General features: G+C 36.4%; 3 protein-coding genes across 3 annotated transcripts; 1 reads left to right on the forward strand and 2 right to left on the reverse strand.

Annotated features, from left to right (window-relative positions):
* Nucleotides 1-7,811: 7,811 nt before the first annotated feature.
* LOC132189760 (adenine nucleotide transporter BT1, chloroplastic/mitochondrial) lies at nucleotides 7,812-12,500 on the forward strand. Its single transcript, XM_059604543.1, has 3 exons — nucleotides 7,812-8,834; nucleotides 11,492-11,653; nucleotides 11,739-12,500. Exons 1-3 carry the CDS (start codon nucleotides 8,283-8,285, stop codon nucleotides 12,210-12,212), a joined length of 1,188 nt encoding a protein of 395 aa, XP_059460526.1. The 5' UTR covers nucleotides 7,812-8,282; the 3' UTR covers nucleotides 12,213-12,500.
* Nucleotides 12,501-12,990: 490 nt separating this feature from the next.
* LOC132189678 (uncharacterized protein At2g34160-like) lies at nucleotides 12,991-15,893 on the reverse strand. The gene is made up of 5 exons (XM_059604440.1): nucleotides 15,627-15,893; nucleotides 14,875-14,923; nucleotides 14,423-14,485; nucleotides 14,266-14,330; nucleotides 12,991-13,259 (listed from the first exon to the last, which is right to left on the reverse strand). Exons 1-5 carry the CDS (start codon nucleotides 15,747-15,749, stop codon nucleotides 13,170-13,172), a joined length of 390 nt encoding a protein of 129 aa, XP_059460423.1. The 5' UTR covers nucleotides 15,750-15,893; the 3' UTR covers nucleotides 12,991-13,169.
* A 1,162-nt stretch (nucleotides 15,894-17,055) lies between these two features.
* On the reverse strand, nucleotides 17,056-24,853 carry LOC132189407 (cellulose synthase A catalytic subunit 1 [UDP-forming]). Its single transcript, XM_059604148.1, has 14 exons — nucleotides 24,559-24,853; nucleotides 23,475-23,670; nucleotides 23,216-23,397; nucleotides 22,827-22,944; nucleotides 22,532-22,718; nucleotides 21,817-22,083; nucleotides 21,358-21,703; nucleotides 20,332-20,469; nucleotides 20,113-20,238; nucleotides 19,635-19,847; nucleotides 19,259-19,523; nucleotides 18,947-19,143; nucleotides 18,502-18,852; nucleotides 17,056-18,021 (listed from the first exon to the last, which is right to left on the reverse strand). Exons 1-14 carry the CDS (start codon nucleotides 24,637-24,639, stop codon nucleotides 17,434-17,436), a joined length of 3,255 nt encoding a protein of 1,084 aa, XP_059460131.1. The 5' UTR covers nucleotides 24,640-24,853; the 3' UTR covers nucleotides 17,056-17,433.
* Nucleotides 24,854-25,231: the final 378 nt, after the last annotated feature.

Genomic DNA, 25,231 nt, shown 5'->3' on the forward strand with positions numbered 1-25,231 from the left:
TGAAAAACAAACTCGTATGGCGAATGACAAAGCTACGAATGCTCTATGCTTGGCAATTTCACAAACTGAGTTCTCCAGAATTTCAAATTGTGATAGTGCCAAGGATGCATGGGAGATCCTAGAAACTACGTATGAAGGAACTAATCTTGTTAAAGCTTCAAAACTTCAAATGTTAGTTTCTCAGTTTTAGGATATTAAAATGTTAGAGGATGAGACATTCAATGAATTTTTTGGTAAACTTAGTGAAATTAGAAATTCCATGATAAATCTAGGAAAGAAAGTTTCTGACACTAAGCTTATTAGAAAAGTTATGAGATCCCTCCCTGAAAGATTCAGAATGAAGGCAACTGCTATTGAGTCATGCACTGATCTTAATACCATGAGGATAGAAGAGTTAGTTGGTGCTCTTCAAACTTATGAGTTTTCCTTGCCTCAACCTAGGAAAAATAAGGATATTGCCCTTAGAACTCTTAGGAAGAACTCTGATGAGTTATCTGATGAGGATTCACCAGATGATGAGGAACTTGCATTGATAGCTAGAAGGTATTTTATAAATGAACATAGAATTTCCAAGAAATTTGGAAAACAAAAAGAGAGTACTCAGGTTAGAAATGAAAGAGACCCACGTGGTCCACAATGTTATGAGTGTTCTGGCTATGGTCATGTGCAAAAGGATTGTGCTAACCTCAAGAGTAATAAGCCAAAAGGTCAAAAAGCTTTCAATATTACATTGAGTGACACTGATGAGGAAGAAACTCCTAATTATATGGCTTTTGGTGCATCTTATGATTCTGATGATTCTAATCAATCAGATGTTCAGTCTGCCCCTGATAATGAATCAAATAGGGTTAATGATCTTCAAAACTCCTTTAACAATTTAATGGAAAAGTTTTCTATGCTTAGAAATACTAACTTGAAAATTGTTAAGGATTTTAAGAATCTTGAGCTTGAAAGGGATAATTTGTTGAAATCTTTGAGTGATTCACATGTTGTTTGCAATACTCTCAAATCTGAAAATCATGTGTTAATTGCTAAAAATAATACCCTTCAAAATGATCTGATTGTATCTAGAAATCACTTGAGTAAATTCTCTAGTGAAAAGCTTGATAAAATGTTGCATATTCAAAAGCAATCTAGCGACAGATCTGGCTTAGGATTTGATAAAACTGCTTCTTTGTCTTCTAACCGTGCTTCTACTTCAAAGACTGTTTTTTTTAAACCAGTGAAAGTAGAAGAATCTTCAAGTGAAGAAAAGCAAGTAGTTGCTCCGACTCCTCAAGGTAATAAAGGTAAGAAAATCTACATTGAGCCTCAAGCATCTTACCCTACACCTAGAGTCATGCATCCTCCTAGGAAATTACCTTCACAAAGGTTTGTCCCTACATGTCATCACTGTGGCAAAGTGGGTCACATTCGACCTCACTGTTTTAATTTGAAACCTCATGTGCATATAAATAAAAATTTCTATTCTAGGAAAGAAAGTGAGGGTTTGGTCATAATGATGAGAGAAGTGCTATCTAGGCTAGATAAGTTTAAGCAAAGTCATAAGTCTAGACCTAAGATTTCTCAAGTTTGGGTTAGGAAGGATGATACCATTCACCCCTTGAGGGGGAGTGGTGATGATCTCACCTTATGTTAGGTGAGTCACCCACATGTCTAGGATTGTTTTTCATGCATATCTTTGCATATCCTAGAGCATGTTGTTTTTCGTTTTTCATTGCATTTTTGTTTTATTTCGTTTTGAAATTGTATTTTGTTTGTGTGCATTTCTTTTGTGAAAAATAACAAAACGACAAAAATATTTTACTTTGGTTGTTTTTTTCTTTATTTTCTTTATTTTGTCTTATGCACCGAGATAGTTCATTAATTTCTCATGTTGCTTTTTATGAATTTAATTCCTTACGTCTTGGAATGTTCTTAATATGCATGAGATGAAAATTTGTGTCAATGAACTTGTTTTTGTGGTTACCTAAAGCCTGAGCTTATGTGGTACTTTTTGCCTATGCTTTATTTCTTGTGCACAGTTAAGCTTAAATTGAGGTTTTGTTTCACTTTATTTGTGAGGTCTGTTAGGTAGCCATATGGGGTTTTTGACTAGTCATATTTTTCAAATTGACCATATGCTAGTTGAACCTAGGGCTTAAAAATTCCTGCTTTCTCTGTTGTGATAAGCACCAAAAGTTTAAGGACACTTTCTCAAAGAGAAAAATAAACAAAATAGTGAAACAAATAAAATCAAAAGATCATATTCCAAAAGGAATTTATTTTACTGTGTCAAACTTGTGCAAAATATTTTACAAAGAGAATTGTATAGGATGAGAGTGGCTAGGCCCTAGTATGATAAGGTTTGACTTTTGATTTGATATACTTGTCAAAACCTCGTGGTGGTGAAACTTTCTCCTCATTTTGTAAACTGAAAATTTTTCTCTTTGGATGGCTTACCCACACACCACACAAGCATAGGTTGAATGGAACATTTTCTTGGCTTGGGTTAAGCAATATGAGTTTCTAGCCATTTCTAGTCTCATGTATATTTGGCATATTTGGAGCATGTTTGGATATTCATTGTGCAATACATGAGTCATTGATGTGTTATCATGTGTGTTCATTTAACTTTTAAGGGAGAGAAACATGCTTTGCATTTCCAGTTTCCTGTTGTTAATTGAGTCATACATTGAGGGGGAGTTTTGCTGATGTTTCTTTATAATCACGCATTCTACGTCATTTTTTTTATCATGAGTTTTATTTATGTCTTCTTGTTCCACATATGCCTTGATGTATTTTGTGAAGTGTTTCAGGAAACATGAAGACCTTTTGTCATTCTGCGACAAAAAGGGGGAGTAAATATGGGGAGATGATGGGATTGGCTCGGCATTTTGGTTTTGTCACCGAATTGCCAAAGGGGGAGTTTATTAGTTCTTGTGTTGGCTTAATTCAGTTCCAAAATGCAGAGGCTACTACTCATGGGCTCAAACACTGATATAGAATGCTCAGAATCCAATCTCCACCGTTCATAATGTAGATTCATGTGTTATGAACGTCCCTGCAAAATTTCAGCTCAATCGGACCACAAACGCCCATCGATCGGAGCTGTTGATGAAGACTGGACAGGCCGGGTCCGGACCCCAATTCCCCGGGTCCGGACCTCATTTCCATAAACTAAAATCTTGCTCCGCAAAGCCGTGTCCGGACCGCCCATTAACGGGTCCGGACCCCCCGTAAGTTTTAGGCCCAAAAACGTGTTTTTAAGTGGGTTAGGTCTAGGGTTTTGTCGGGGGTATATATACATCATTATAGAAGAGAGAAGTATGAATTTTCACCCCCAGAGAGTTCGTGTGAGGCTGTGCTTGAGTGATTATTTTGTTGTGAGCCAAATTGATTCCTCTTAGAGGATTTTTGTTAGTATTGATTGTGTGCTTAATTGAAGTCTATCGGAAGGGTCCGATAAAGAAGAATCACGTTGAAGAAGATTGTGAGCGAGGAGACAAGTCGGAGGCTTGTCGATCTTACAGAGTCAAGGTCTTGCAAAGGGTTGTAAGTGGTCCTAGTGTCTGTAATCTCTGGATAATCTTTTGATAGTGATTTCCTGGGTTTGGCTGCCCCGGAGAGGTTTTACTTTTAGAACGTTTTCTAAAAGGTTTCCTCTTCGTCACCAAAATCTTTGTGTGTGATTGTTCATATTTTGGTGAATGTTTGTTTTGATATATATCTGTTAATTCCGCATAAAATTGTAATATTTATCTGTTTAGAATTTTTCACATCCGACGTCTTTTATTATTGTAAACTGCAAGCTGCAATCTTCACTCCAAAAAAGGTGCAGAATCCCTCTCATAAAGAAAGTAATAATATGTCTTGAGAATCCCTAAAGGGAATATGCTTAATATTAGCTAATGAGGGTTTGGGGGCAAACCTATCTAACATTCAGCAGCAGCCAGCAGGGAAAGTTTTACAGGTAAGATTTATGGATTGAAGCAGGAGAAGCTTTCCTATACTTAACTTTCAATTCATTGTTGCTTTCCGTTGTAGCAATTGTAAAATAATTGGTTACCTAAAATGTACACAAATAGGTCCAACGCCTGGCTAATTAGTAACTCTTGTAGTTGGCAATGGGCCGTGGAATTTAAAAGATTTAAAAATAAATAAAATCAATTAATTAACACTCAGTTTTATTTTAAAGAGAGGGAAGAAAACAAGAGGGTTAAATTATTTTCTGTGTTTGATTAATAAATAAAGAAGAAAACTAAGTTTTTTATTATTATTAATATTTTTTACTTCAAGGGACAGAAATTTACTTCAAACCAGTCTGAAAGAAATATCCTTCAACTCATATAAAATAGTGTCAAGTGTCTATAAACATTTAAAATACACATTAAATTTTTAACCTCATTAATAGCCGTTTATTAATTTAGACTAAATTTAATGTATCTTTTAAATATTTACAGACACTTGACACTATTTTACATAGGTTGAAGGATATTTTTTCCAGACCAGTTTGGAATAAATTTCTGTCTAGTTCTTAAGTAAGTAAGAATATAATGCTAGACCCAAAATAAACATATTTCTGTTTACTCTTTTTTTGTACCCATTAAAAAGCCACTACTAAAAAGTAAATGAAAAAAGAATTATCATCTTTCTTTTCCTATAAAAATATTAGTTCAGGGATGGTTCAATATGAGTTACATTAGGATCTAAGATGAGAAATTTTAATAAGGTCTTTTTTAATTAGAATTATATATATATTTCCATTTTTTTAGGAAAAATACTAGGTAGGTTATTTTCAGTATGTTTCTGCACGATAACAAATTTTTTTAATAGTACTCTTTTCAGATCTTTTTCATTTTTAATTTATTGTTCATGATCGTTGCCAATTTTCTTGTTTTTTAATAATTTTATTTTTAAATTAACCCAAGTATACGTGTAAGTAATATGATCATTAATTGGTGCATGACTTTTTTTCAGAATTAAAATTTTTCTTAATCTCTAGTTAACTTCATTATCTAGTTGGCTTATGTTAGATTTTGTATTTTATATATATATATATATATATTCTATCCATATCTTTCAATATACTAATTAACCATCTTCTATTAAGTTTTTTTCCACTGTTCCCAAGAGGTAGATCAATCGACAGTGGACCACGCCTCATAAACCGGAGGTCACTAATTCAAATCCCTCTCCTCATTCCATTGTGTGGACATGTAAAAAAAAAAAAAAAAAAAAGTATTTCTCTACTTGGTAAATTTATGAATATATGTATTGTTAATAAATGTCTACTAACGTCATTATATCCAAATGTATCGTCATTTATAAAGACATTTGACATTTTTATATATCCATTGTCAAGAAATGCATTTTTAATCTTTTTAAGAAATGTATTAATAATGTCAAATCCTCCATAGCAACGTCGAGCGGATGGCTCCCTCTGAGAGAGAGAGAGAGAGAGAGAGAGGGAGATAATAATGAAAGAATTAATATATATATATATATATATAGAGAGGGAGAGAGAGAGAGAGGGAGAGAGAGAGATTAAATAATATGATGTAGAGTGCATTTAAAAAGACATTAGTTATGTCCTCAAATGGTAGATCAATCGGCTAGAGACCACGTCTTATGAAGCGTTGGTCACTAGTAGATATATCCAAAAAAAAAAAAAAAATGACAATAGCTATGTCAGAAAATAAACAAAGGCGAGGAGCCGACTGTAGAGAGAGAACCTCTGACCTATTTCTAATTTTTCTTCTCATTAGGGAGGAGGGAGGGTTCCAACCCTCCCTCCTCCCCCCCTTCCCTCACCCCTTCTTTTGCTCTTGTGCATTTTTTATTTTTTTATCTTTTGTTCTGTTCGCCTTGGGGATTTTAAATTCGATTTGATCTAAGCTAGATCTATTCATTTCGGGCTTGTTAGGCCAACGATGTGCCTCTTCCTCGTCTTCTTTAGCCTCTTCGCCACCTATTGCCGCCCTCCTCATCGCAATACTGCCACCACGCACCGACGTGGGAGCTTCACTGATGCTGCTGTTTGCTAGTTTTGAGTTTTTTTTTTCTGTATTTTATTTTATTTTATTTTATTTTGCAGTTTATTTGTAACTTGTTTGAATAAGGTTTGTCCAGACCATTGGTTTGTGGATGTGAACAATTTTCTAGCTTTCGGGTTAAAGAGGATGAGTTCCGGCATGCGGTTTTCTACTCTCAGGGCCGAAGAATATAAGCTACTTATGTATTGAGTTGAGTTTGTTTGAAACATATCTATTGTTACAACTGAAGATTAGTCATGGGTTAGCAAATTTTGATATCATAGATAGGTTGTTATGTATGTATCTATGACTTGTAACTTTGTAATTTTGACTATGATTTTCTTAGACCTTTTGCTCTGTAATATAAGAGTTTTATGCTCATAATCCTTCATCAATTAATGAGACTGAAATAATTTCTCTTAAAAAAAAAAAAAAAGGCATTAGCTAAAAATAAAAAATAATAATAAAAGAAAGTAATACATTAACTAAAAATTAAGAAAAGTGAGTATTCTTTAATAATCTTAAGCCGCCATATCCGTTTGTCCAGACTCATAACAATATAAATTAAAAGTTGTCATTTCTCCGCATAAACCTACAATATTAAATTAACTAAAAACATCTGAAACTTTAAAAGTATTTAATTTAATTGCTACATGAAACGACTCTTGGATTAACTTTTAGGCCACCAAATTTGTAGCTCCAATCGAACTTCGTGCTAATCAAGTGTAGCTCAAATCATTGCATATATATAGCCGTGATTTAGAGCACGCCGCGTGCTCAAGCAGCAAAAATTTTTTTTTTTAATATTTTAATAAAAAATAAAAAAAAATTGTCAGCGTGCTTGTGCTTGTGCTATTTATCTTCACCTATATATATATATATATATATATATATATATAGTCGATCAGGTTGATGGACCACTTGCCAGGCAAAAAAATACAATTAGAGGGACACTCCATTGGTTTCAGTGCCTACCTTCCATTGGCATCCTTTTGGATGCCTTGTTCGTTGCTTGCTTGTGAGGTATCTTCGGATAGCTCCGGGTTTTGCCTTTGTAATTGGTTTTAGCGGCCCTTCTAGAGAGGCTCGGGTCATTTATGACCCATTGCCTATTATTTGTTTGTATTTTCTGCACTATAATTTTTGTTTTGGATATATTGTTGGGGTGTCTACCCCTTTTTTAATGTTTTAATCCTTGTATCTGCTCCTTATTTGCTTATAAAAAAAAATAAATTAAAAAAAAAAAAAAAAAAAGGGACACTCACTGCCATTAGAGTGACACCCGCCGTAAACTCTCTTTATAAATACTTAATTAACTTATTCATCGTAGGCTTTTTGTGGGTTTTGATTGCCCATTTCCTTATTTTGTAGGCGGCCAGTCCAACATTCTGCCTGTGTAAAAATTGAGTAATGCTATAAGTCACTTTTATGATCTCTTTATGTCACTTTAAAAATGATATGACTTTTAAAATTACTATTAAGCTTATGATTAATTATTATTGAATTTTGATCAAATAGTAATTTTAAAAGTACTTCATTTTAGAATTACTCTCGAAAATTTACTCTTGCGGTATAGATTATTTTGGGTAAATCAAACTATTGCACCATTGCAGACTATAGCTTCATTCCTATTAAAGAACACTAAATCCAAATTTCCAAAATTAAATAAATAAATAAAAAAAACAGAAATAGAGAGAAGATATACACTAGAATCTAAAAATATTTGGTAAAATGGTTTAATAAATAGTAACAATATCCTTTATGCCACAAGAGGCGCAAAAACCTGAACAGTCTTCTACCAACCAAGAGACAGGCAAGCAAAGCAGAGCTAATGGCAACCTAACAAGTAGAGTATCCACAACAAATATATAACGTAAATTAAACTGAGAGCTCCGAGAGAGAGAGAGAGAGAGAGAAAGAGAGATCACCTACCCCTCCTCTCTCTCACTGTTCCTTCTAGGTTTTCTTCCCACACTCCCCTATCTCTCGTTCTCTCCGCCTTCACTTTCGGCTTCACCAACCATTTCCCAGCCTTTCGGATACCCATTTCTTCAAACTTTCTTTCTAATCTCAGCTTCCATTGGTTACAAATCATACCCTTTTCTCAATTTTCTCTGAAAAAAGATGGGGTTTTTGGATACCGCATCTGTCCAAAACCGAATCTCTCTCGCCCAAACGCTCTGAATTTGGTTAGAAACCATGAAAACAGTGTCTTTGGCTGTTCGCTGAAACCCCTTGAAAGATAGCATATTTGCGAGGTTCTGATCAATGGGTAGGAGAGGCATCCAACTGTTCGATGATAAACGAGATGGTTTTTTCTCTGTTTGTGATTTGGGCTCTCAGTGGAGCCTACAAGATGGGTCCTTTCACCCCGGAGGCTTATTCGCCAGCGTTGGTCAGGTCGGAATGGGTGCCTTCACGCCTAATCCTCCGGATTCCCGAGACAATGGTGGCGTGAAGGTACCGTACGCGGATTTGTGCGCCAAGTACATGTCGTCCCTGGAGGGGTTTCGGATAGTCGGAGTGCGGGAAGGGGAGGAGGGGATTGTGACGAAGAAGAAGAGGAATGGTGGTCTTCAGTTGAAGATTAAGGTCTCAAATCCTTCGCTTAGGAGGTTGATAAGCGGCGCGATAGCCGGGGCGGTGTCTCGAACGGCAGTGGCGCCGCTGGAGACGATAAGGACGCATTTGATGGTTGGGAGTAGCGGGCATTCTACTACCGAGGTGTTCCAAAATATCATGAACACTGACGGATGGAAGGGGCTGTTTAGGGGCAATTTTGTTAATGTAATTCGAGTTGCGCCTAGCAAGGCGATAGAGGTAATAAAATAGATATCTAATATCTAATTTAGTCCCCTTTTTTTTTGTTTATTATAAATATTTTATTTGTGCTTTATTGATTGCTTGGTTTGCATTTACTGTATTGTTAATTTTGGTCACTTGGTTTGATTTAGATAAGAATTCTGTTGTTGGTTGGTGACGTTGCTTGTACATTCTGCAAACTATATGTTCTTTTTTGTTTATGCCTACAGTATTTTTTTTTTAACTTTTTCTAAACTTTAGTTTGTTTCCTTGATGTCATCAGTTTTCGTTTATATCACTCAGAGCATGAAAGTAAGACAATTGGGTTGTGGAACTGCGTTGCTCACTGCATTTTTGTTGTGGTTTCTTATTGACTTATTGCTAGAGATGGTTCCTGTTTTGGTGATTTCTGATGCCTTTTTTATGAGATGTTTTAAGGATGAGTATTTAAGTTCAGATGGAAGTATACATTTGCATCCGTGGTAGCTTTTTGGCAAAAGGTTTGTGAAATGAAAAGAGAGTAATGATGCTATATTTTCGTAAGTTGATAGCTTATAAGAAATTTGCTTGAACTGAGATAGGCATTGTAGGGAAGAAAATTTGCTTTCAAGGATGAAACAACTGGATTTCCCACCTGATTCTGCCTCTCTTTGAAAATGTTTGCTAAAATAAAATATTAATTTTTTTTATTTGAACAGACTCATCTAGAAAAGAAAAATAACGCAGATTTCTTCATCTCATGTAGCATCACTTGCAAGAAGTATGTAATGATTTTTATTTCAATTTGGACTGATCCCAAGTGCTATACGCTTGACACTGTTTTACAATTACAGTCAATGCTCAGCTCTCCGCTTATTAAAGCAATCAATTATATATGAAAGGGTAACTTGCAATTGCTCAATGACATCTCTGGCTCACTTGTGCTTTCGTTTGGCTTAACACGTTTTTGAGATAAGCATTTTTGTTGTAGACTGTGTGTCCATTTCATGTTTGTCAATTTATACACATTTATACCTGCAAAAAAACCATCTTTAGGTTCCCACTTTTTAACAAGCAGATGTAGGTTACATCTGTTCAAAAGGTGTTTTATGTGTATGGTTGCATTTTAGTTGTTATGATAGTTTCAAACTTGATGTCATTAGTTTACCTTATCCAGAACAAGTGCTAATTTTCTCGAGACCTAGATGTATATAATATCACTGGTTATAATTGCATATCTTTTTTCTTGTTCAAATTTTATGATCATACTTGCTTTTGAAGCTACTTTATATTGACATCAAATTTGGCTTTATGTTTGACATTAAAAGGTCATTGTTGCTTTGAAGGTTGCCTTGTTTTCTCTGTCAGCTCTTGTGGCATGCATCTTTTTGACAGTTATACATAAATGTACAGAATTAGGACTCGAGGACTTTATGAGTTGTGCTGGTTAACGCTAGCCACACTAGCCCAAGTTTGATCACCTGCTATGTTTATTAGTGTAGTATTAAGTACATGGAGAACAAAAGAATTGGTTGCTAACTTCCTTATCCCAGTGAAATTGGTCTCTCCTGTTCCAGTAGTGATTAATTTTTCTTTTTCTAAGTCCTCCTATCAACATAGGTATAAGGTGGTGGTTTGTGAGGCTTGATTTCATTTTCTGAAAATTGGGATGCCGATTTGTTTAGGATTGGGAGAATTCCCAGGCACTAATCAACTTTTGTGGTCAGTAGAACATTCGTCTGACTTGCCTTAACGTTGTCCCCATAGCCTTGACTAGGAGCCTGTTTGGGATTGCGTTTGAGAAATAGAGCTTTTAAGTCAAAAAGAGCTTTTGGGCAAAAGCTTCATTTTTAAGCTTTTGCCAAAAGTACGTTTTGGCCATTTTTAGACTTTTTGGACCCTTAAAAGCGCTTTTTAATTTTTTTACTAAACAAGTACTTTTTTTTCAAACGGACTTTTTGAGTGTTGAAAGCACTTTTAGGCCCTCAAACGTAATCCCAAACAGGCCCTAAACCTTTACTTCAACATTAGCAATACTGAAGAAGTAATTCTTCATGTCAATCTTATATCTAACTCTCTTTACTGTAGAAATTATCATCTATGTCATTCTGAATATTTAACTCTCCAAATCTACAGTGATATGCTTTTGGCATGAAATCACATTGTCCTCAAGAACAAGCTTGAGTCACTTAGTGAAATTTGTTAATTTCCTCTTGTATAATAAACATCTTTTTTGTAGAACTTTTGTTACTGGGAAAAGAAGACGAAAGAATACAAATCAGAGAAAGTCACATGGTGCTTTTCTGAGGGGTATGGACAGTTGCTGTTGCACACTTACACGTAATCTGTGCTCCACTTTTAGAAGCATTAATTATATCTTACATCATCGAGAATAAGATATGTCATCACTGCGGAGATGGCCTCTTGACTTTTAAAGTCATAACAAAAGCAATTGGTCACATTAAGTTTGCTACATAGTATTTGGTAGCTTCTTGAATTCTTTTATCATCACAAATAGTTTTTCTGCTATTAAGTCTGTTGAACCTGGTTATGTTCCCTATTTCTTCTCAATCTGAATTGAATGTGTCCAAGGAATAATTTTGCATACACTTGGACACAGAAAAGAGAGGTGTTTCATATATTAAGCTTTAAAATTTGACTTTGTATCTAATTTTCTGTGCTATTCTCTCTACCAGCTATTTGCTTACGATACAGTCAACAAGCAATTGTCACACAAACCTGGGGAACAGCCCAAACTCCTAATTCCTGCCTCTTTAGTTGCTGGGGCCTGTGCTGGAGTCAGCTCAACTTTGTGCACATATCCTCTTGAGTTACTCAAGACCCGACTAACTGTAGAGGTAATCATAGATCAAAATCAGAAATCATGTTTTTATCTCCAGTATAAATGTTATGGTAAATTTAAGGGTGGTCTGTGTTTTGCAGAGAGGCGTTTACAATGGTTTATTTGATGCATTTTTAAAAATACTAAGAGAAGAGGGGCCTGCAGAACTCTACAGAGGCCTTACCCCTAGTCTTATTGGGGTAATTCCATATGCTGCAACCAACTACTTCGCCTACGACACATTAAGGAAAGCCTACCGGAAAATTTTCAAGCAAGAGAAGATCGGCAACATCGAAACTCTTTTGATTGGGTCAGCTGCCGGAGCTATTTCAAGTAGTGCAACTTTCCCACTTGAGGTGGCTCGCAAGCACATGCAGGTGGGGGCTCTGAGTGGAAGGCGGGTATACAAGAATGTGCTCCATGCACTTGCAAGCATATATGAACAAGAAGGGATTCTAGGATTGTATAGAGGGCTGGGCCCTAGCTGCATGAAGTTAGTTCCTGCTGCCGGGATTTCTTTCATGTGCTATGAAGCATGCAAGAGGATACTGGTGGAGGATGAAGAGGAAGCATGAGACAGTTTTTTTGGAAGGATACTACTGGTGGAGGATGAAAAGGGAAGCATAAGACAGTTTTTTGGAAGCAACAAAAATTCACATAATGCACATCTCTCGCAGCAAAGGAGGAAGTGAGAGTACTCCTTTTTCATGTGCCCAAGGTCAAGTTAATTTTGTTTTTGTTTTTGTTTTTTTACTCCGCGACTGGAATTTTTTTATTTATTTTTATTTTTGTGACTCAGTTCAAGGAGGTTTGTGAGGTTACATCTGATGTTTTTGGAAAATAAGAAAATCAAGTTTAAAGAATGCTAGTGCTATCAATTTTGTCACCATGGATGCCACTTTCTTCCTCATGCCGGAACGTATTGGTGCATTCTCTTGTTATGTGCTTTAGACCATTGCTTTTATGCTCTTCTAACATTTTAAAACGGATATAGATTTCCAGAATTTGTTACTTAACAACAAATGTTAGTTTCTATAGAACTTATCTGCCCGAAGAAGAACAATGAAACTATTTTAAACTGTGTCCACTACTTTTCAACGTTTAAAATATCCTGTCGCTTTCCTCAGCTTTTTAAATAGATAGAGGTGGGAGATTGTTCAGAGACGACCATTGAAGCCACTTCCACGGGACTATTTGACGTCAATAATTAAGATTGTAAAATTAGGTAGAGCACAATGACGTGGTTTGGGGATGTCACTCTAGATCGACAGACATGGAGATCAACAAAGTTGGACGCTCAACCGAGAGAGGGCACTAAATATCCACACATCAGGGAAGAAGCAGGTGCTAACAAATTTGAATTTTGAATAGCAAAGGATATAGTTTACAAAAACACCTAGAAGAAATATGATGGCAGCTGATTAACTAAACAAAGCCAATCTAAGAAACAATATTATAGATGTCCATGATTAAAAAAAAAAAAAAAAACTTAACAGCAAGTGCACCAATCTAATTGCAGAAAACATTTCACTTTAGTTCTGCTCTTCATAATCTGCGCCTTCCTCTTGAGCAGCAGCCATCAACTCGTCAAACTTGTCTGACTTCCCCAGCATTATTTCAATCTAACAAGACCACATGAAATCAGCCTCAAATATAAAATTGCAGGACTTAACCATTTCATAACCGAATAATGTGTAATTTGGTTAAAGAATTACACCCCACCCCCACAAAACAACCAAAAAATGGAGAGAGAATGTAGTCAAAGTAGAAATCAGAAATCAACAAGATCAACCAGAAAATAGCTGCTGGTTTGACTGACAGTTATCACTTTATGGTTAGGCAGATGCAACTATGAATGAGAAACAGACAGGGAATGCAAACCATGAAAGTCATTAACTACCAAAATAGTTGGCCAGATCATTCATGTCATTGCTTGGGATTTGACTAAATTATCACCTACCCCAGGAGAGTCAATGGTCAACTGATAAGGGCCTGTAAGCCTCCATTCTCAAATATTTGTAAGCGCCTGATTCACAGATATAACAAGCTCTTTTAAGGGTAAAATGGGGGCTCACACACTTCTATAGAACCAGATTACAGCCATGTAGACCTAAGCAGTCACATTGGATAATTGGGAATTTATCAAAAGTACAGCCATCTCATATTTGAGTTACGGCATCCTCAAGCAGTGCACATATAAGAAGAAACTCTGCACACAGCGCTTACTCCTCTTCCATTAGAAAGTATTAGCCATTCAGACAAAAAAAAAAGGATTAGCCATTTGTCTGGCCAATTTCAAAGATCTTATCAGCTGGAAAGAAAGATATGGATGACCATGCAACTGACTTATCAGTACTGATGGTCCACCAATCAATAAACTATCAAGTCCAAATTGAGAAGTTATCAACATACCAGTTAGAGCATGGTTACGTTTTTACTAATTAAGCCAAAGTTGCCATGCTTCCGAATATCTTGTGGAAGTTTAAATTATAGAACTTTAGGTTTATGAATAAAAAAAAATTCCAAAACCAACAATGTTTTCAATGTAGAATATAATACTGAAACCTCATATAGCAAGGCTCTATCTAGATACACTTTAAATTTACATATATTACATATACAATCTACCTTTGCTTTTTGAATGGGTCGACCCCCTGCATCCTCCCTCATGTCAACAGTGGAAGTCATGATCTCTGTATAAGTAGTATTTTACCATAGTAAGTTTTAAGGTTTCAGTATGTAACTGAAAGAAAATGGGATTTTGATAAAATAGCAAGAATCTCACTCTTCTCAACAGCAAGTCCATTGTTCTTCAAAATCTCAGCAATGGTAACCACCGTGGCGATAGCTTCAGATATAATATAAAAGTCAAATCAGAAATACAGGAAAACCTTTCAACAATATGAGTTCTAACAATACAAATGAGTGTTTCTCCACTTATGTGATTAAACAATTACACAAGACTGTCAACCATCACCAAACTCCTGTAATCAGCAAACTCAATGAAAATCAAATTCCTAACTAGCAATAAGCAAACGCAATGACCATCACCAAACTCCTGTCCTCAGCAAGAAAAGAGTGGAATTCTTAAATACTAAATGCAAGATAGAGACAATAAAACTTATTCTTCCAGCAAGCAAAAGATATCAAGAATCAAAAGCACAACAGAAATGTTCATATCGTTATGCTGGAACTGCATAATATTCAGTGAAACAAGAAGAGGTTAACAAAAAATACCCATTCCTAGAGCAGACAGTTCCACCTCATTGTGCTGCTGCATGTACCTCTGCAAAGAAAATTAACAGTCATGCAATCATTGAAAGAGACCACCGCAATACACAAGTACATGGAAAAACATACTACTAGATAAGTCATGCATGAAGACATGGACATCCAGACATTATTTATCCATATGAGATGCAACTTGGGTATTTCTCTTATTTTGAAAAAATAAACCTGCCGGTTAATATCAACTAGTCCTGCAATTAGTTAAGAGCATATTTAACATTTAATGGTTCCTAGCTAATAAAAAGGTTCTATTTGCTCTACTTAGCTGCTAACAGAACGCAAACCTCCTCCAAATAAAACCCAACACAACTATGTGGCCCCATGGGGCTGTGTCATCTTTCCCAAGCCCAGAAAAGCAGAATCAGTATATCAAGGATTTTTTTTTCCTTCTTGTACTAGTTTGTGCGTCACATAGACCTCAGTTATACCACTCAACAAAGGGCATATCAAAACTCTAAACCCTAAACCGAACAGGGAACAAGAGAGAAAGAGCATCATAAAGCAGAACCCAATATTCAAGCTAATATTGCCCCCCTTTTCTAAAATTTTGTCAGCAATCAAACGTAGGCAGTATGACAATCCTAGCGAGAGAGAACCCAGTTAAAAAAAAAAGAACAAAAAAACGTTCTAAATCATTTCGCATCCCCAGTTTTCTCAGCAACAAATAGATACACACATAAGAAACGAAAAAAGAAAAACACCTTGGCAAGATTGACGTAAAAGAAGAGGGGCTTTTTGGTGTTAGAGACTTGGATGCGGTTCCTTTTGATGGCCGAAGAGTCCGTGATGTCGATGTTCTTCACTGCCTCTGTTATGCCCTCCATTTTTCACTTTCTAGAGAGAAATTCTCTAACCCGAATCCCCAATTCTCTCTATCGCTCTCTCTATCTCTCTCGCTCTCTCTATCTCTCTCGACTCTAAAGCTGCGAAAAACCCTTGGCCACCACGGGAGTCGAGGGTTTTTGATATGGGCGTTGTAAGGACGGCGTCGTTTTCGTGTTTTGTACTTTTGTCGAGGGTTTTAGTTTTGGTATAGGATTCGTTTCGTGTTGGGCCTGTTGGCTTAAGGTTTACGACAACGTTTTGTGTTCTGGGTCTGGTAGTTTAGGGTCTTCAATTAACCCAAGTGAAAAGGTTTAGGTTTAAAGAAAGCCCATGAACAAAAAATAAATAAATAAATATGTTCTCTTGAAAAATAAAGGTTTATATTTTTATTTTATAATTGTCTGATAATTTTAATGTGACACTTCAAATTAATTATTAGATTTTTTTATTTAATAATGATTAGTCCAAAAATTAATTTCGTGTGTTATATCAGCTTCGTTAGATGAATGTTAAATAAAATTATAATATTTAGCATTTTTCTTGGATGAATGTTGAATAAAATTATAATACTTAGCATTTCTCTTTTCAAAAACACTTTCTTTGTTTTCATAATAAAAAGGGTAAATATATCATAGGTTTCTGAGTCAACCCGCCAAAATTAAAAGCTCTCTAAGGTTTTTTTTTTCGACAATTTACTCTTTGGGTCAATCGAAATGCTAGTAAACTCCCTAACGTCAAATTTTTTCTACCCTTGGCCACCCCTTCAAATTTTTTATTTTTTTATTTTTAAATTTAAATTTTAAAATTAAATTAATAAAAAATTAATATTTTAATGAGGTGTCTAACGACTGTTAAAAAATTCGACGGCATGGAATTTGTCAAAAAAAAAAAAGTAACCTAACGAGTTTTTAATTTTGATAGGTTAACTCAAGGACTTATGATATATTTATCCTAATAAAAATACAAGTTTCTTAAAACATTTAATAAACAATTCACTTTTCAAAACACACAACATTAAAAAATAATAATAATAATAATAATTCTCAAAATATTCTTCTAGGAGGGTGTAAAAAGTTTTTTAAAAGTCTATTATGTTTTTTTTTTAGATGTAAAGGCTAACTTATTACTTTAAAAAATAATAAAATAAATAAAAAATAAAGGTTAAGTATTCAAGTTGAATGTTCATGTCAGCACTCCAAGAACCTGCTCTACATAAACAGCAAAAGTTCTGATTGCATAAAATAAAATAAAAAATAATAAGATAATACAAAAGAATCCCTGCCAACCAATCTCTTCACTCTGATCTGAGACGAAAAAATTCACAATTTAATTGTTATTCGACCATCGTACCACAATAATAAAATTTCTCAAAGAATAACAAACATGTTTCTTTCAAAGTACACTGTAAGCACTTGCATAAATAGTTTTTCAACTTTTTCTATATGCTCGAGTCTTCACAAAAATCGTCACAATACTGCACAACAACAACATCAGACAAGTTCGAAGCACCATAAATAAAACTACATAACTTAGACCATGCAGACCAACCATTTCTCTTCTTTTTTTGTAGGGGGCAGAGATCCTGCAGAGGACTTTTGATTGCCTTGATTTCTTGTTATATACAGAGAGCAAGCTTCAATAAGAGCGATGGCATATAGCACAGCAGAATGATCTTGAAATGAACTAACAATTAATGCCACATTGACCTTTCGCCGCAGCCTTTGCAGAGTCGGAGGTGAATGGGTCGATCCGCACCCATAATAAGGAGAAAATGGAAGCAAGGAGTATGGACCAGACGATAACGATTGTTGGGGTACGATTTTGCCGACCCAACAAACCCTTCAGGAAAGGATACAGATGGGCAATGACCCATATGGCAAAGAACAGCTTCCCAAAGAGGGGACCCCAAGACTGGTATCCACTGTTTACGGCGTATGAAACACCAGCTACAATGCCGACCAAGTTCACGATAAGGACCGTGGTTGGAGGGATGAGAAGTGATGTCCATTTGAACACATAAAGCTCTGCAAAATCCCCATCTTCATCAGATGCCTTTGACGTGACAGTGAAGTTGGTGTCAATACCAGCAAGAACTTTCAAGAGCCCTTGGAATACTGCAAAGAGATGAGCCGATGTACCACCAATGACCCAGAATTGCTCATTCCTCCACCAGTCCTCAATACTGACCCCACTCCACCTAAGCTCAAGAATTCCAGTAGCAGCAATGGAGACAAAGAGGAGAATAAACCACATGCTAGCAAAATTACTTATCTGCATAAAATTGGCAACAGACTTGTCAGCGGCTAGTTGTTTCATCACAAGAAAAAAAATATAAGTGAATTACTAAATTCTCCCTTGAACAATGATATGAAAAGAGAGCTCCTTGCTTTAAAAGAACAGAAGAGGTACAGAAGAAAAAAGGCAGGAGTATAAAAGAGATTTTATTTAAGGGAGAAAAAGTGATGGGTTGATTTATAAAACAAATTACTATATTCACATACACAAAGTAGAAAGGACATCAGAGGCATATTTAAGAAAACATCGAGGTAGAACAAGGAGGTTTTTGTGCATGCAATGCAATTATGGTGGATTCCAGACGGAATGAGGGGTCCATGTCAAACACTTTCGTAACTTATGTTTTTCCATTGCACATCAGCCAAAATTTGGCTTCCAAGTAGTCCCACACCAAATCAATGAATGTAGAATACGGGAGAACAAATAAATGCAATTCAAAGCAGAACCATCACTTACCTCAGGAATGATGAATTTTCCTGTGAGAAGGCAAAATGCAGGAAGCATACAGTACGCAATCAGTGGGATTGAGGTAAGGGGGTACACAATAGTATTTATGTATGCCAGTCTCTCCAAAAGCTTCATTCTCCCATTGTAGCCATACCACAAGGGGCAATGCCTACTCAGCAAAATCTCAATTGATCCCAAGGCCCATCGAAGAACCTGGTTCAACCGATCAGAAAGATTGATTGGAGCAGACCCTTTGAATGCCGGGCGGGGGGGCATGCAATAGATTGAGATCCAACCACGAGCATGCATCTTAAACCCAGTTAAAATATCTTCTGTGACGGAACCATAAATCCAACCAATCTGGTGGTAAAATGAACAGGCTTAATTAATTACTGCACAAAATCATCAAATCAGTATCTCACTTAAGATCCTATATCACTATATGCTAACTGACCTCTTTTCCCCATTCACTCTTGTCTTCATATCCACAGCTGATAACATGAATTGCTTCCTTTAAAAGAGTTGCAGGATTGGTTGTCGGGGGAATGCCTCCTTGTTCCATGAAGGTGGCTGCAATAAAAACCGGAGACTGACCAAAACGCTTCTCTAAGCTCTTCTGAGACATAAGAAGCGATCTCTCATCATCATATCCTGCAGAACACAGGAATGGAGTTAACTTTACAAGCATGGGTGCACCAAACCATCATTTGGTTTTACAATGATTCTTAGTCAAATTTGGGAAAACCGATTCTAAAGGAAAACCAACCTTCAACACCCTCCTCAATGTCTTCCATATTGAAAATGGGGATGGTGGATTCAGTTCTTTTCATTGCCCTCTTCTTGTCAATGTACTTCTTGTTGCCACCCTTTCCCTTCTTTCTTGAACCGCAACAACTCTTGACAATAATGTTTGGTTCCAAGTCTTCCTCAGTTAAAACTGGATCATACCCATAAAGAGCTTGCCTGTTGAAACAGCAACCAGTTCCCACATAGACAGGACCCTGGATACCATCCAGCCCTTTCAAGTTGATCTGCAAAATGCAACAACCACAAGATTGTACTTGATCAAGCCCAAGCACAAGAAGCTATAATGTGGAGAAGTATTTCGCGGTGTAAATAATGTAATACCCAGTGGAACCTACATCAAAGAAGACAATATTGCGGTTAGCATATCGATCATGCAAGTCAATGCCATCAAAACGCTGTGGAAACTGTACATAACAGGTCTTCTTTCCATAAGCAGGATCCATCATGAAACACATGGCCTCTTTAAGAGCTTTGCTGTTATTAAAGTAGTGATCACAGTCAACATTCAGAAGATATGCACCATTGGTTAGGACAGCAGAAACTCGGATCTGCAAATCATAAGATAAAAGTAAGTCAGAACACACGCAACCTTCCTGGTACAACAAGCCTACCCAATCCATTAGGCAAGCAATCACATCACCGCCAAACCATGGTACAAGGTGGTGTGATGTCTTTCTACTGAAGGAGAAAGGGTATTCTCCTACAAATCACTGACTGCACCACCTAGAATGGTGGACAATAGTAACTATTATAGTTGTAGATGACAAAGATAACCCTCAAATTAAAATAATAGAAGGCCTTCAGTAGACAAACCAATGCATTCATTGCTCCGGCTTTCTTGTGATGCTGGAAGCCAGGTCGCTTCTCACGAGAAACATAAACAAGTCTAGGTAGCTCATTTCCATCTGTATCAAGCCCCCCACTGTGGCCTAAGAACACCTGTTCTTCCACTCAATAGAAAATATATATCACTATATAAGAATATAAAGAAAAGAAGTCAAAATCCTAAAAGCAATTGGAAAAAAATAATACCTGAATCATTCCAGGATGGTCCCTAGAATTATTTCCAGGCCATGGAGTGCCATCCTGCATTGTCCAACCTTCTTCTGGCATCTTCTGCGCTTTGGCAACAAGGGCATTGATCCGTACCTTGAATTCTTCATATTCCCTCTGTCAAGCAAAAGGATTAGTAATGTAAAAACACAATGAAAATACCATAATCACCCAAATACAAAGGTTCAGCATACTTACACAAGGTATAATGCAATTTTCTAGTACAGTATTCCAAGACCTTAATATAATATCGGTTGTGTGGCCTACTAAAATTGTGCTCCATTATAATACATATAAATAGAGTAAATAAGGTCAGACATGAAAGGAAAAAAAAAACTATTGTCATGGTCAGAAATGCTCATGTCAATAGTTTTTATATGACTTCACTGCAGACATTTCCAATCACACTGTTGAGTCCTTATCACCATCTTTTAAACACTTCAAAATTTGACAGAAATTTCAATAAATCAAAATTTAAAAACCAATAAGTTGAAGTCTATATTGAGGTCAAAATTTAAAATCTTGTTTCCATCTACCAAATACCCAACATCTTTTTTTTGGTTTATTCATGCCAAAGAGAATAAATTCTGCTGACATAAAATGGTGTAATCTTGTGTCTACCTAGCAGAAACCAGAGTTTTATTAGGAGAAAAGTACTCGTACAAATTTTTTATGTTAATACCTTTCAAATTTGTGTGATTTACTGACACAATGTTAGAATGGTTAAAATTGACAACATAGCATTTAAAGCATATTAGCTTTTTTAATATTTTCTCCCAGATACCAATAAAAAGAATAAAATTTATTTTAAAACTATTGACTTCATTACACTAACAGCAAATTTTATCCTTGATGAATGAGACGAGTAGACAGCTTCAAAAGCCCCACAGCACAACAATTTCCCAACCATGCACCAGATTATATGAAAAAAAAGAACGAAGTCATTATCAACAATTTTCACAAACATAATAAACATATTAATCCAACATGCCAACATTCACTCACCTTCATTGCCCGGCGCTCTTTCACAAATGAAGGCTGTATTTTGTCTTTCAAGTAATCAATTTTTTGGGCAAAGTAAAACTCAGGGGCCCTAGGCTCAATGTGGTGCTTCTTGCAGAAGGGCACCCACTTCCTTGCAAACTCGGCAGTTTCAGAAAGGGATTCAAAGGTCAACATTGCTGACCCATCATCAGACACATAGCAAGAAACCTTGTCGACAGGGTAATCCACAGCAAGTATGGACAAAACAGTGTTTGCCGTTACAAGAGGCGGCTCTTTAAGAGGATCCACTGTACTAACGAAAACGTCTACGGGAGCCAGTTGTGATGGTTCTCCTTCCCTATCATATCTGCACAGTATAATTGTGATTAACGAAAAAAAAAAAAAAAACTAGATGACTTCCTCGTGTTCAAAACCCACACTAAAACATACCCCTTCACAAATACAATGAAGTTAACTAACCTCAATACAAGCCTGTCAAGATAGGTCTCGCGGTTGATGGGAGACCATTTTGGGAATTGATCCAAAAGCCAGGATAAAGCAAACCAAATCTCACAAATAATTGATGTTAGCCACAATGGGTATGCATCTTTCACAGGGTGAGTTACACGGTATTGCAAGAAAAAGCCCAAAATAATAAGCCGCAATATGATAACGACACGATAAGGCGTCAGGTGAGAAGAAGAAATAGGCACCACACGACTCAAAGGTTGCCGAGCATCATCAGCCCTGTGACAAGAAGAAGAAGAAGCACAAAAAAATATTAATCCACTGCATTGGAAAAAGGCATTCCATTGTCAATCTACAGAATCAAAAGGAACAAATCCATGCTTCAACATAGGGTCAAATGACTTGGTGCACATTAAAAAAAATGGCAGAATATCAAAAATATGAAGTCATTGATAGAGACAAACCGAGGGATGCATGCTATCATAAAAAATGATAACAAATATCATTACAGGATATTAAAATTAGCATTATACATTCAAGGAAAACACTTGATTCAGATGCTAACCAAAAAAAAAAAAAAAGACGCCATTAATTACAATGTGGCATCAAAAATTACCAACAGTAGTCAAAACCATTCATCAGGGAAATAATAACAATAAATAAAGCGGTCATAACTCGTAACCTCCAAAAATGCAAGGTGAATAAAGTTTTTATACAGAATGCTCACATTTGGAGTTCTTCTCCATTGGAACCAGTGCCTTCCATGTCCCCCTTCCCTTCAGTGTATCTACTGGTCATGTGCGTCATATTTTTCTCCTGTTTGAGTTTCCAACCTTCAACCCTTTCCTTCCAGTCAACATTTCCAAGTCCATAAGAATTCAAGTCCTTTGATGGGTCCACAATTCTCACTGGAACTGTAAAATTAGATGAAAAGATTAATCGATGATTGGTAAAGTCCAAACAGGTGATACAGAAGCTTGTTTGGGGATTTCTAAGTGAACAAACTCAAGTTACTTGACTACCTGGCTGCTTTGGATCAATATAAGGAGAGTGAAGATGCTTTTCTGAAGGGCCCAAGGGACCTGATGTGGTTCGCACAGATTGGTTATCAGATATAGCAGATGGAATTTCACCAGACATCTGAAAATCATTTCCATATTAGTAAAGAGAAGGTCACAAAACTAAGTCACCAGCATGATCTTGGAAAAATCAAGCATATAAGACATGTTCGTTATAATTTTCATTTCAAGTTTGGTAAGAACAGTTGCTGCCAGTGACATAAAACAAGCGACATAAAATTTCTGAAAGAATACAATGATATTCATCACCTGAACCTCAGGTTACAAATCCAGAAATTATGCAACAAAGATGTGAATGTAAAAATGAGTAAGAGATTGCTTTAATTGCCTACCGGTTGCCCATTGGTGAGAAGGGGAATCGGTTGTTGAGCTTCATGTCTAGAGGAAGAAGAAAGGTCAGCATCTTCCCCCTGCCACTGGCATCTTGCCTTGCTATTTCCTTGGGTGTAATTAAACTCATTCTCTAGATCATCAACATCATCCTCTTCATCATCTCCATCCACACGAGGACTCCCTGAAATACATAAATCATATTAAACTCATTCCCAAACTTACAACTACAATTTAACAATGGACTTGGGGCAAGCTAACCTTTGTGCCTCTTATATCTAGTCTTGCACTGGGGACAAGCCTGGTTCCCATCTTTCCGCTCGTACTCATAACAAGGCCGACAGACAGGAAATGCACACTCATTGCAGGCAACAAAGACATCACCACTAGCTGAAAGTCCAACAGTATCACCACAGATCTGACATATTTGGCCATTCAAATTCTTTAAGGGCTTAGGCTGCATTTTGAAAAGACAATGTAAGAATCAGAGTTAAAGAAAACAGAATTCTTATGACTAAATAATTACATAAATCTATCAAAGAACAACATTCAAGAAAACCACACGAGCCAAGAAGAAGATAGGGACAAAACTCTGACCCAACAGTCTTTTATAGTGAGTAATGGCAGATCTCATCTACGATAAGCAAAAAGAGTTAAATTCCAGTGACTGAATTATCCGGATCTCAGCTTCAATGCTCATAAATAAAAAGCACCATTAGTTTTACTAAAACAACCCGTAAGTCTTACTTTACTACCAATTATAAAACTGAGCAATTAATAGGAAGGACAAATTTCATCCAGAGAATTCAGCTCATAAAAAATCACAAATTAAGAACGGACAATATTCTTATCTAAGCGAAATCATATACACCATTCAAGCGAACAACCAAAAAGGAAACAGAAACAATAATTCCAACAAGATCAGAACTGCAACAACTTCAAATTTAGAGACCCACATGCCAAATCCCCAAAACTGACTGAAATAGCCCCTCTGCCTGTCATCTATTTCCAAAGAAACGGTATGAACTTCAAGCTCACACTCACTCCCACACAGCCGACAATCGGATCCAAGAACCACAAAGCAACAAAGGAAAAAAATGAAATGATTGCCATACTAAAAACCAAAGATAATTCAAAAATCTAAAGTATGACCACCACCCACTTCCCCGATTCACGCAAAACCCAAAATCAGGAGCCCAAAGACTCACATTTCACACTACCCACCACTCAGATCCACACACCACAGTGCAAAGACAGAAACAACACAAACAATTAAATAGATTACACAAAAACAAAACCATTTTTTGGACACAAATCCGAAAAGGGTACCGTCTAGAACACTAACCCCACTATCAGAATCGTGGCGAATCCGGACCAGCTCGTTCCGCTTGTGCGACCCAGCCACCATTCCCGCATTTGCTTCCATGTTGTTTCCTCAATTCCCCTGTTTCCCCAAGTCAATGTTTGTAGTTTTCAGATATCAGAACAGATCGGTGGTGCCACCGATCAAAGCGCTTTAAAAGAAGCCAAAGAAGATATTGGAGCGAAGGCTGTGAACACTTCGCCCATTCAATACGCCATCGCCTCTCTCTCTCTCTTTCTGTGTAGTCCTCTACACTCCCAGCTAAGCTATCTAAAGGACTAAAGCCTGTCTTTTTTATCATTTTGTTTTCGTGTATTTTTTTATTTTCCTTCTTTTTTTTTTTGGTTAATGATGTCTTGTTTTCTACCGGCTCCACCGGTTGCTTGTACCTAACCCCAGCTCGGCTCCGTGGCCATTTCTGAAAGAGCCAAGTGTCTCATGTTTAATAAATTAAAACCATCTTCATTATTCTTCTTCTTTTTTGTCTTTTTTTTTTCTTCTTCTTCTTCTCTGTTCTTTTGTTTTTATCACGAACCAATAATTATAATTGAATTTCCCAAAGACATCCGTTTCGCTTGAGGTGAAATGCTAATTTACTTTCAAGTTTTTACTTTTTAATCAGTATGTGATATATGAGAAACGTTATATCTGTTTT

Source organism: Corylus avellana, chromosome ca8, assembly GCF_901000735.1.
Source record: "Corylus avellana chromosome ca8, CavTom2PMs-1.0".
NCBI lineage: Eukaryota > Viridiplantae > Streptophyta > Magnoliopsida > Fagales > Betulaceae > Corylus > Corylus avellana.

Bases quoted from the DNA above. Each gene is read 5' to 3' on its own strand.
- LOC132189407 (XM_059604148.1), bottom strand. From the start codon at position 24,639: ATGGAAGCAAATGCGGGAATGGTGGCTGGGTCGCACAAGCGGAACGAG. The intron at 23,671-24,558 runs GTTAGTGTTCTA...TTCAAAATGCAG, and splicing joins GCCACGATTCTGATAGTGGG to CCTAAGCCCTTAAAGAATTT. The intron at 19,144-19,258 runs GTTGGTTTTCCT...TGTGTTCTGCAG, and splicing joins CATTGAGGAGGGTGTTGAAG to GATATGATGATGAGAGATCG.
- LOC132189678 (XM_059604440.1), bottom strand. From the start codon at position 15,749: ATGGAGGGCATAACAGAGGCAGTGAAGAACATCGACATCACGGACTCT. The intron at 14,331-14,422 runs GTGAGATTCTTG...CTACTTATACAG, and splicing joins TGGACTTGCTGTTGAGAAGA to AGATCATGACTTCCACTGTT. The intron at 13,260-14,265 runs GTAGATTGTATA...TGGTCTTGTTAG, and splicing joins GACCCATTCAAAAAGCAAAG to ATTGAAATAATGCTGGGGAA.
- LOC132189760 (XM_059604543.1), top strand. From the start codon at position 8,283: ATGGGTAGGAGAGGCATCCAACTGTTCGATGATAAACGAGATGGTTTT. The intron at 8,835-11,491 runs GTAATAAAATAG...TCTCTCTACCAG, and splicing joins CGCCTAGCAAGGCGATAGAG to CTATTTGCTTACGATACAGT. The intron at 11,654-11,738 runs GTAATCATAGAT...TGTGTTTTGCAG, and splicing joins AGACCCGACTAACTGTAGAG to AGAGGCGTTTACAATGGTTT.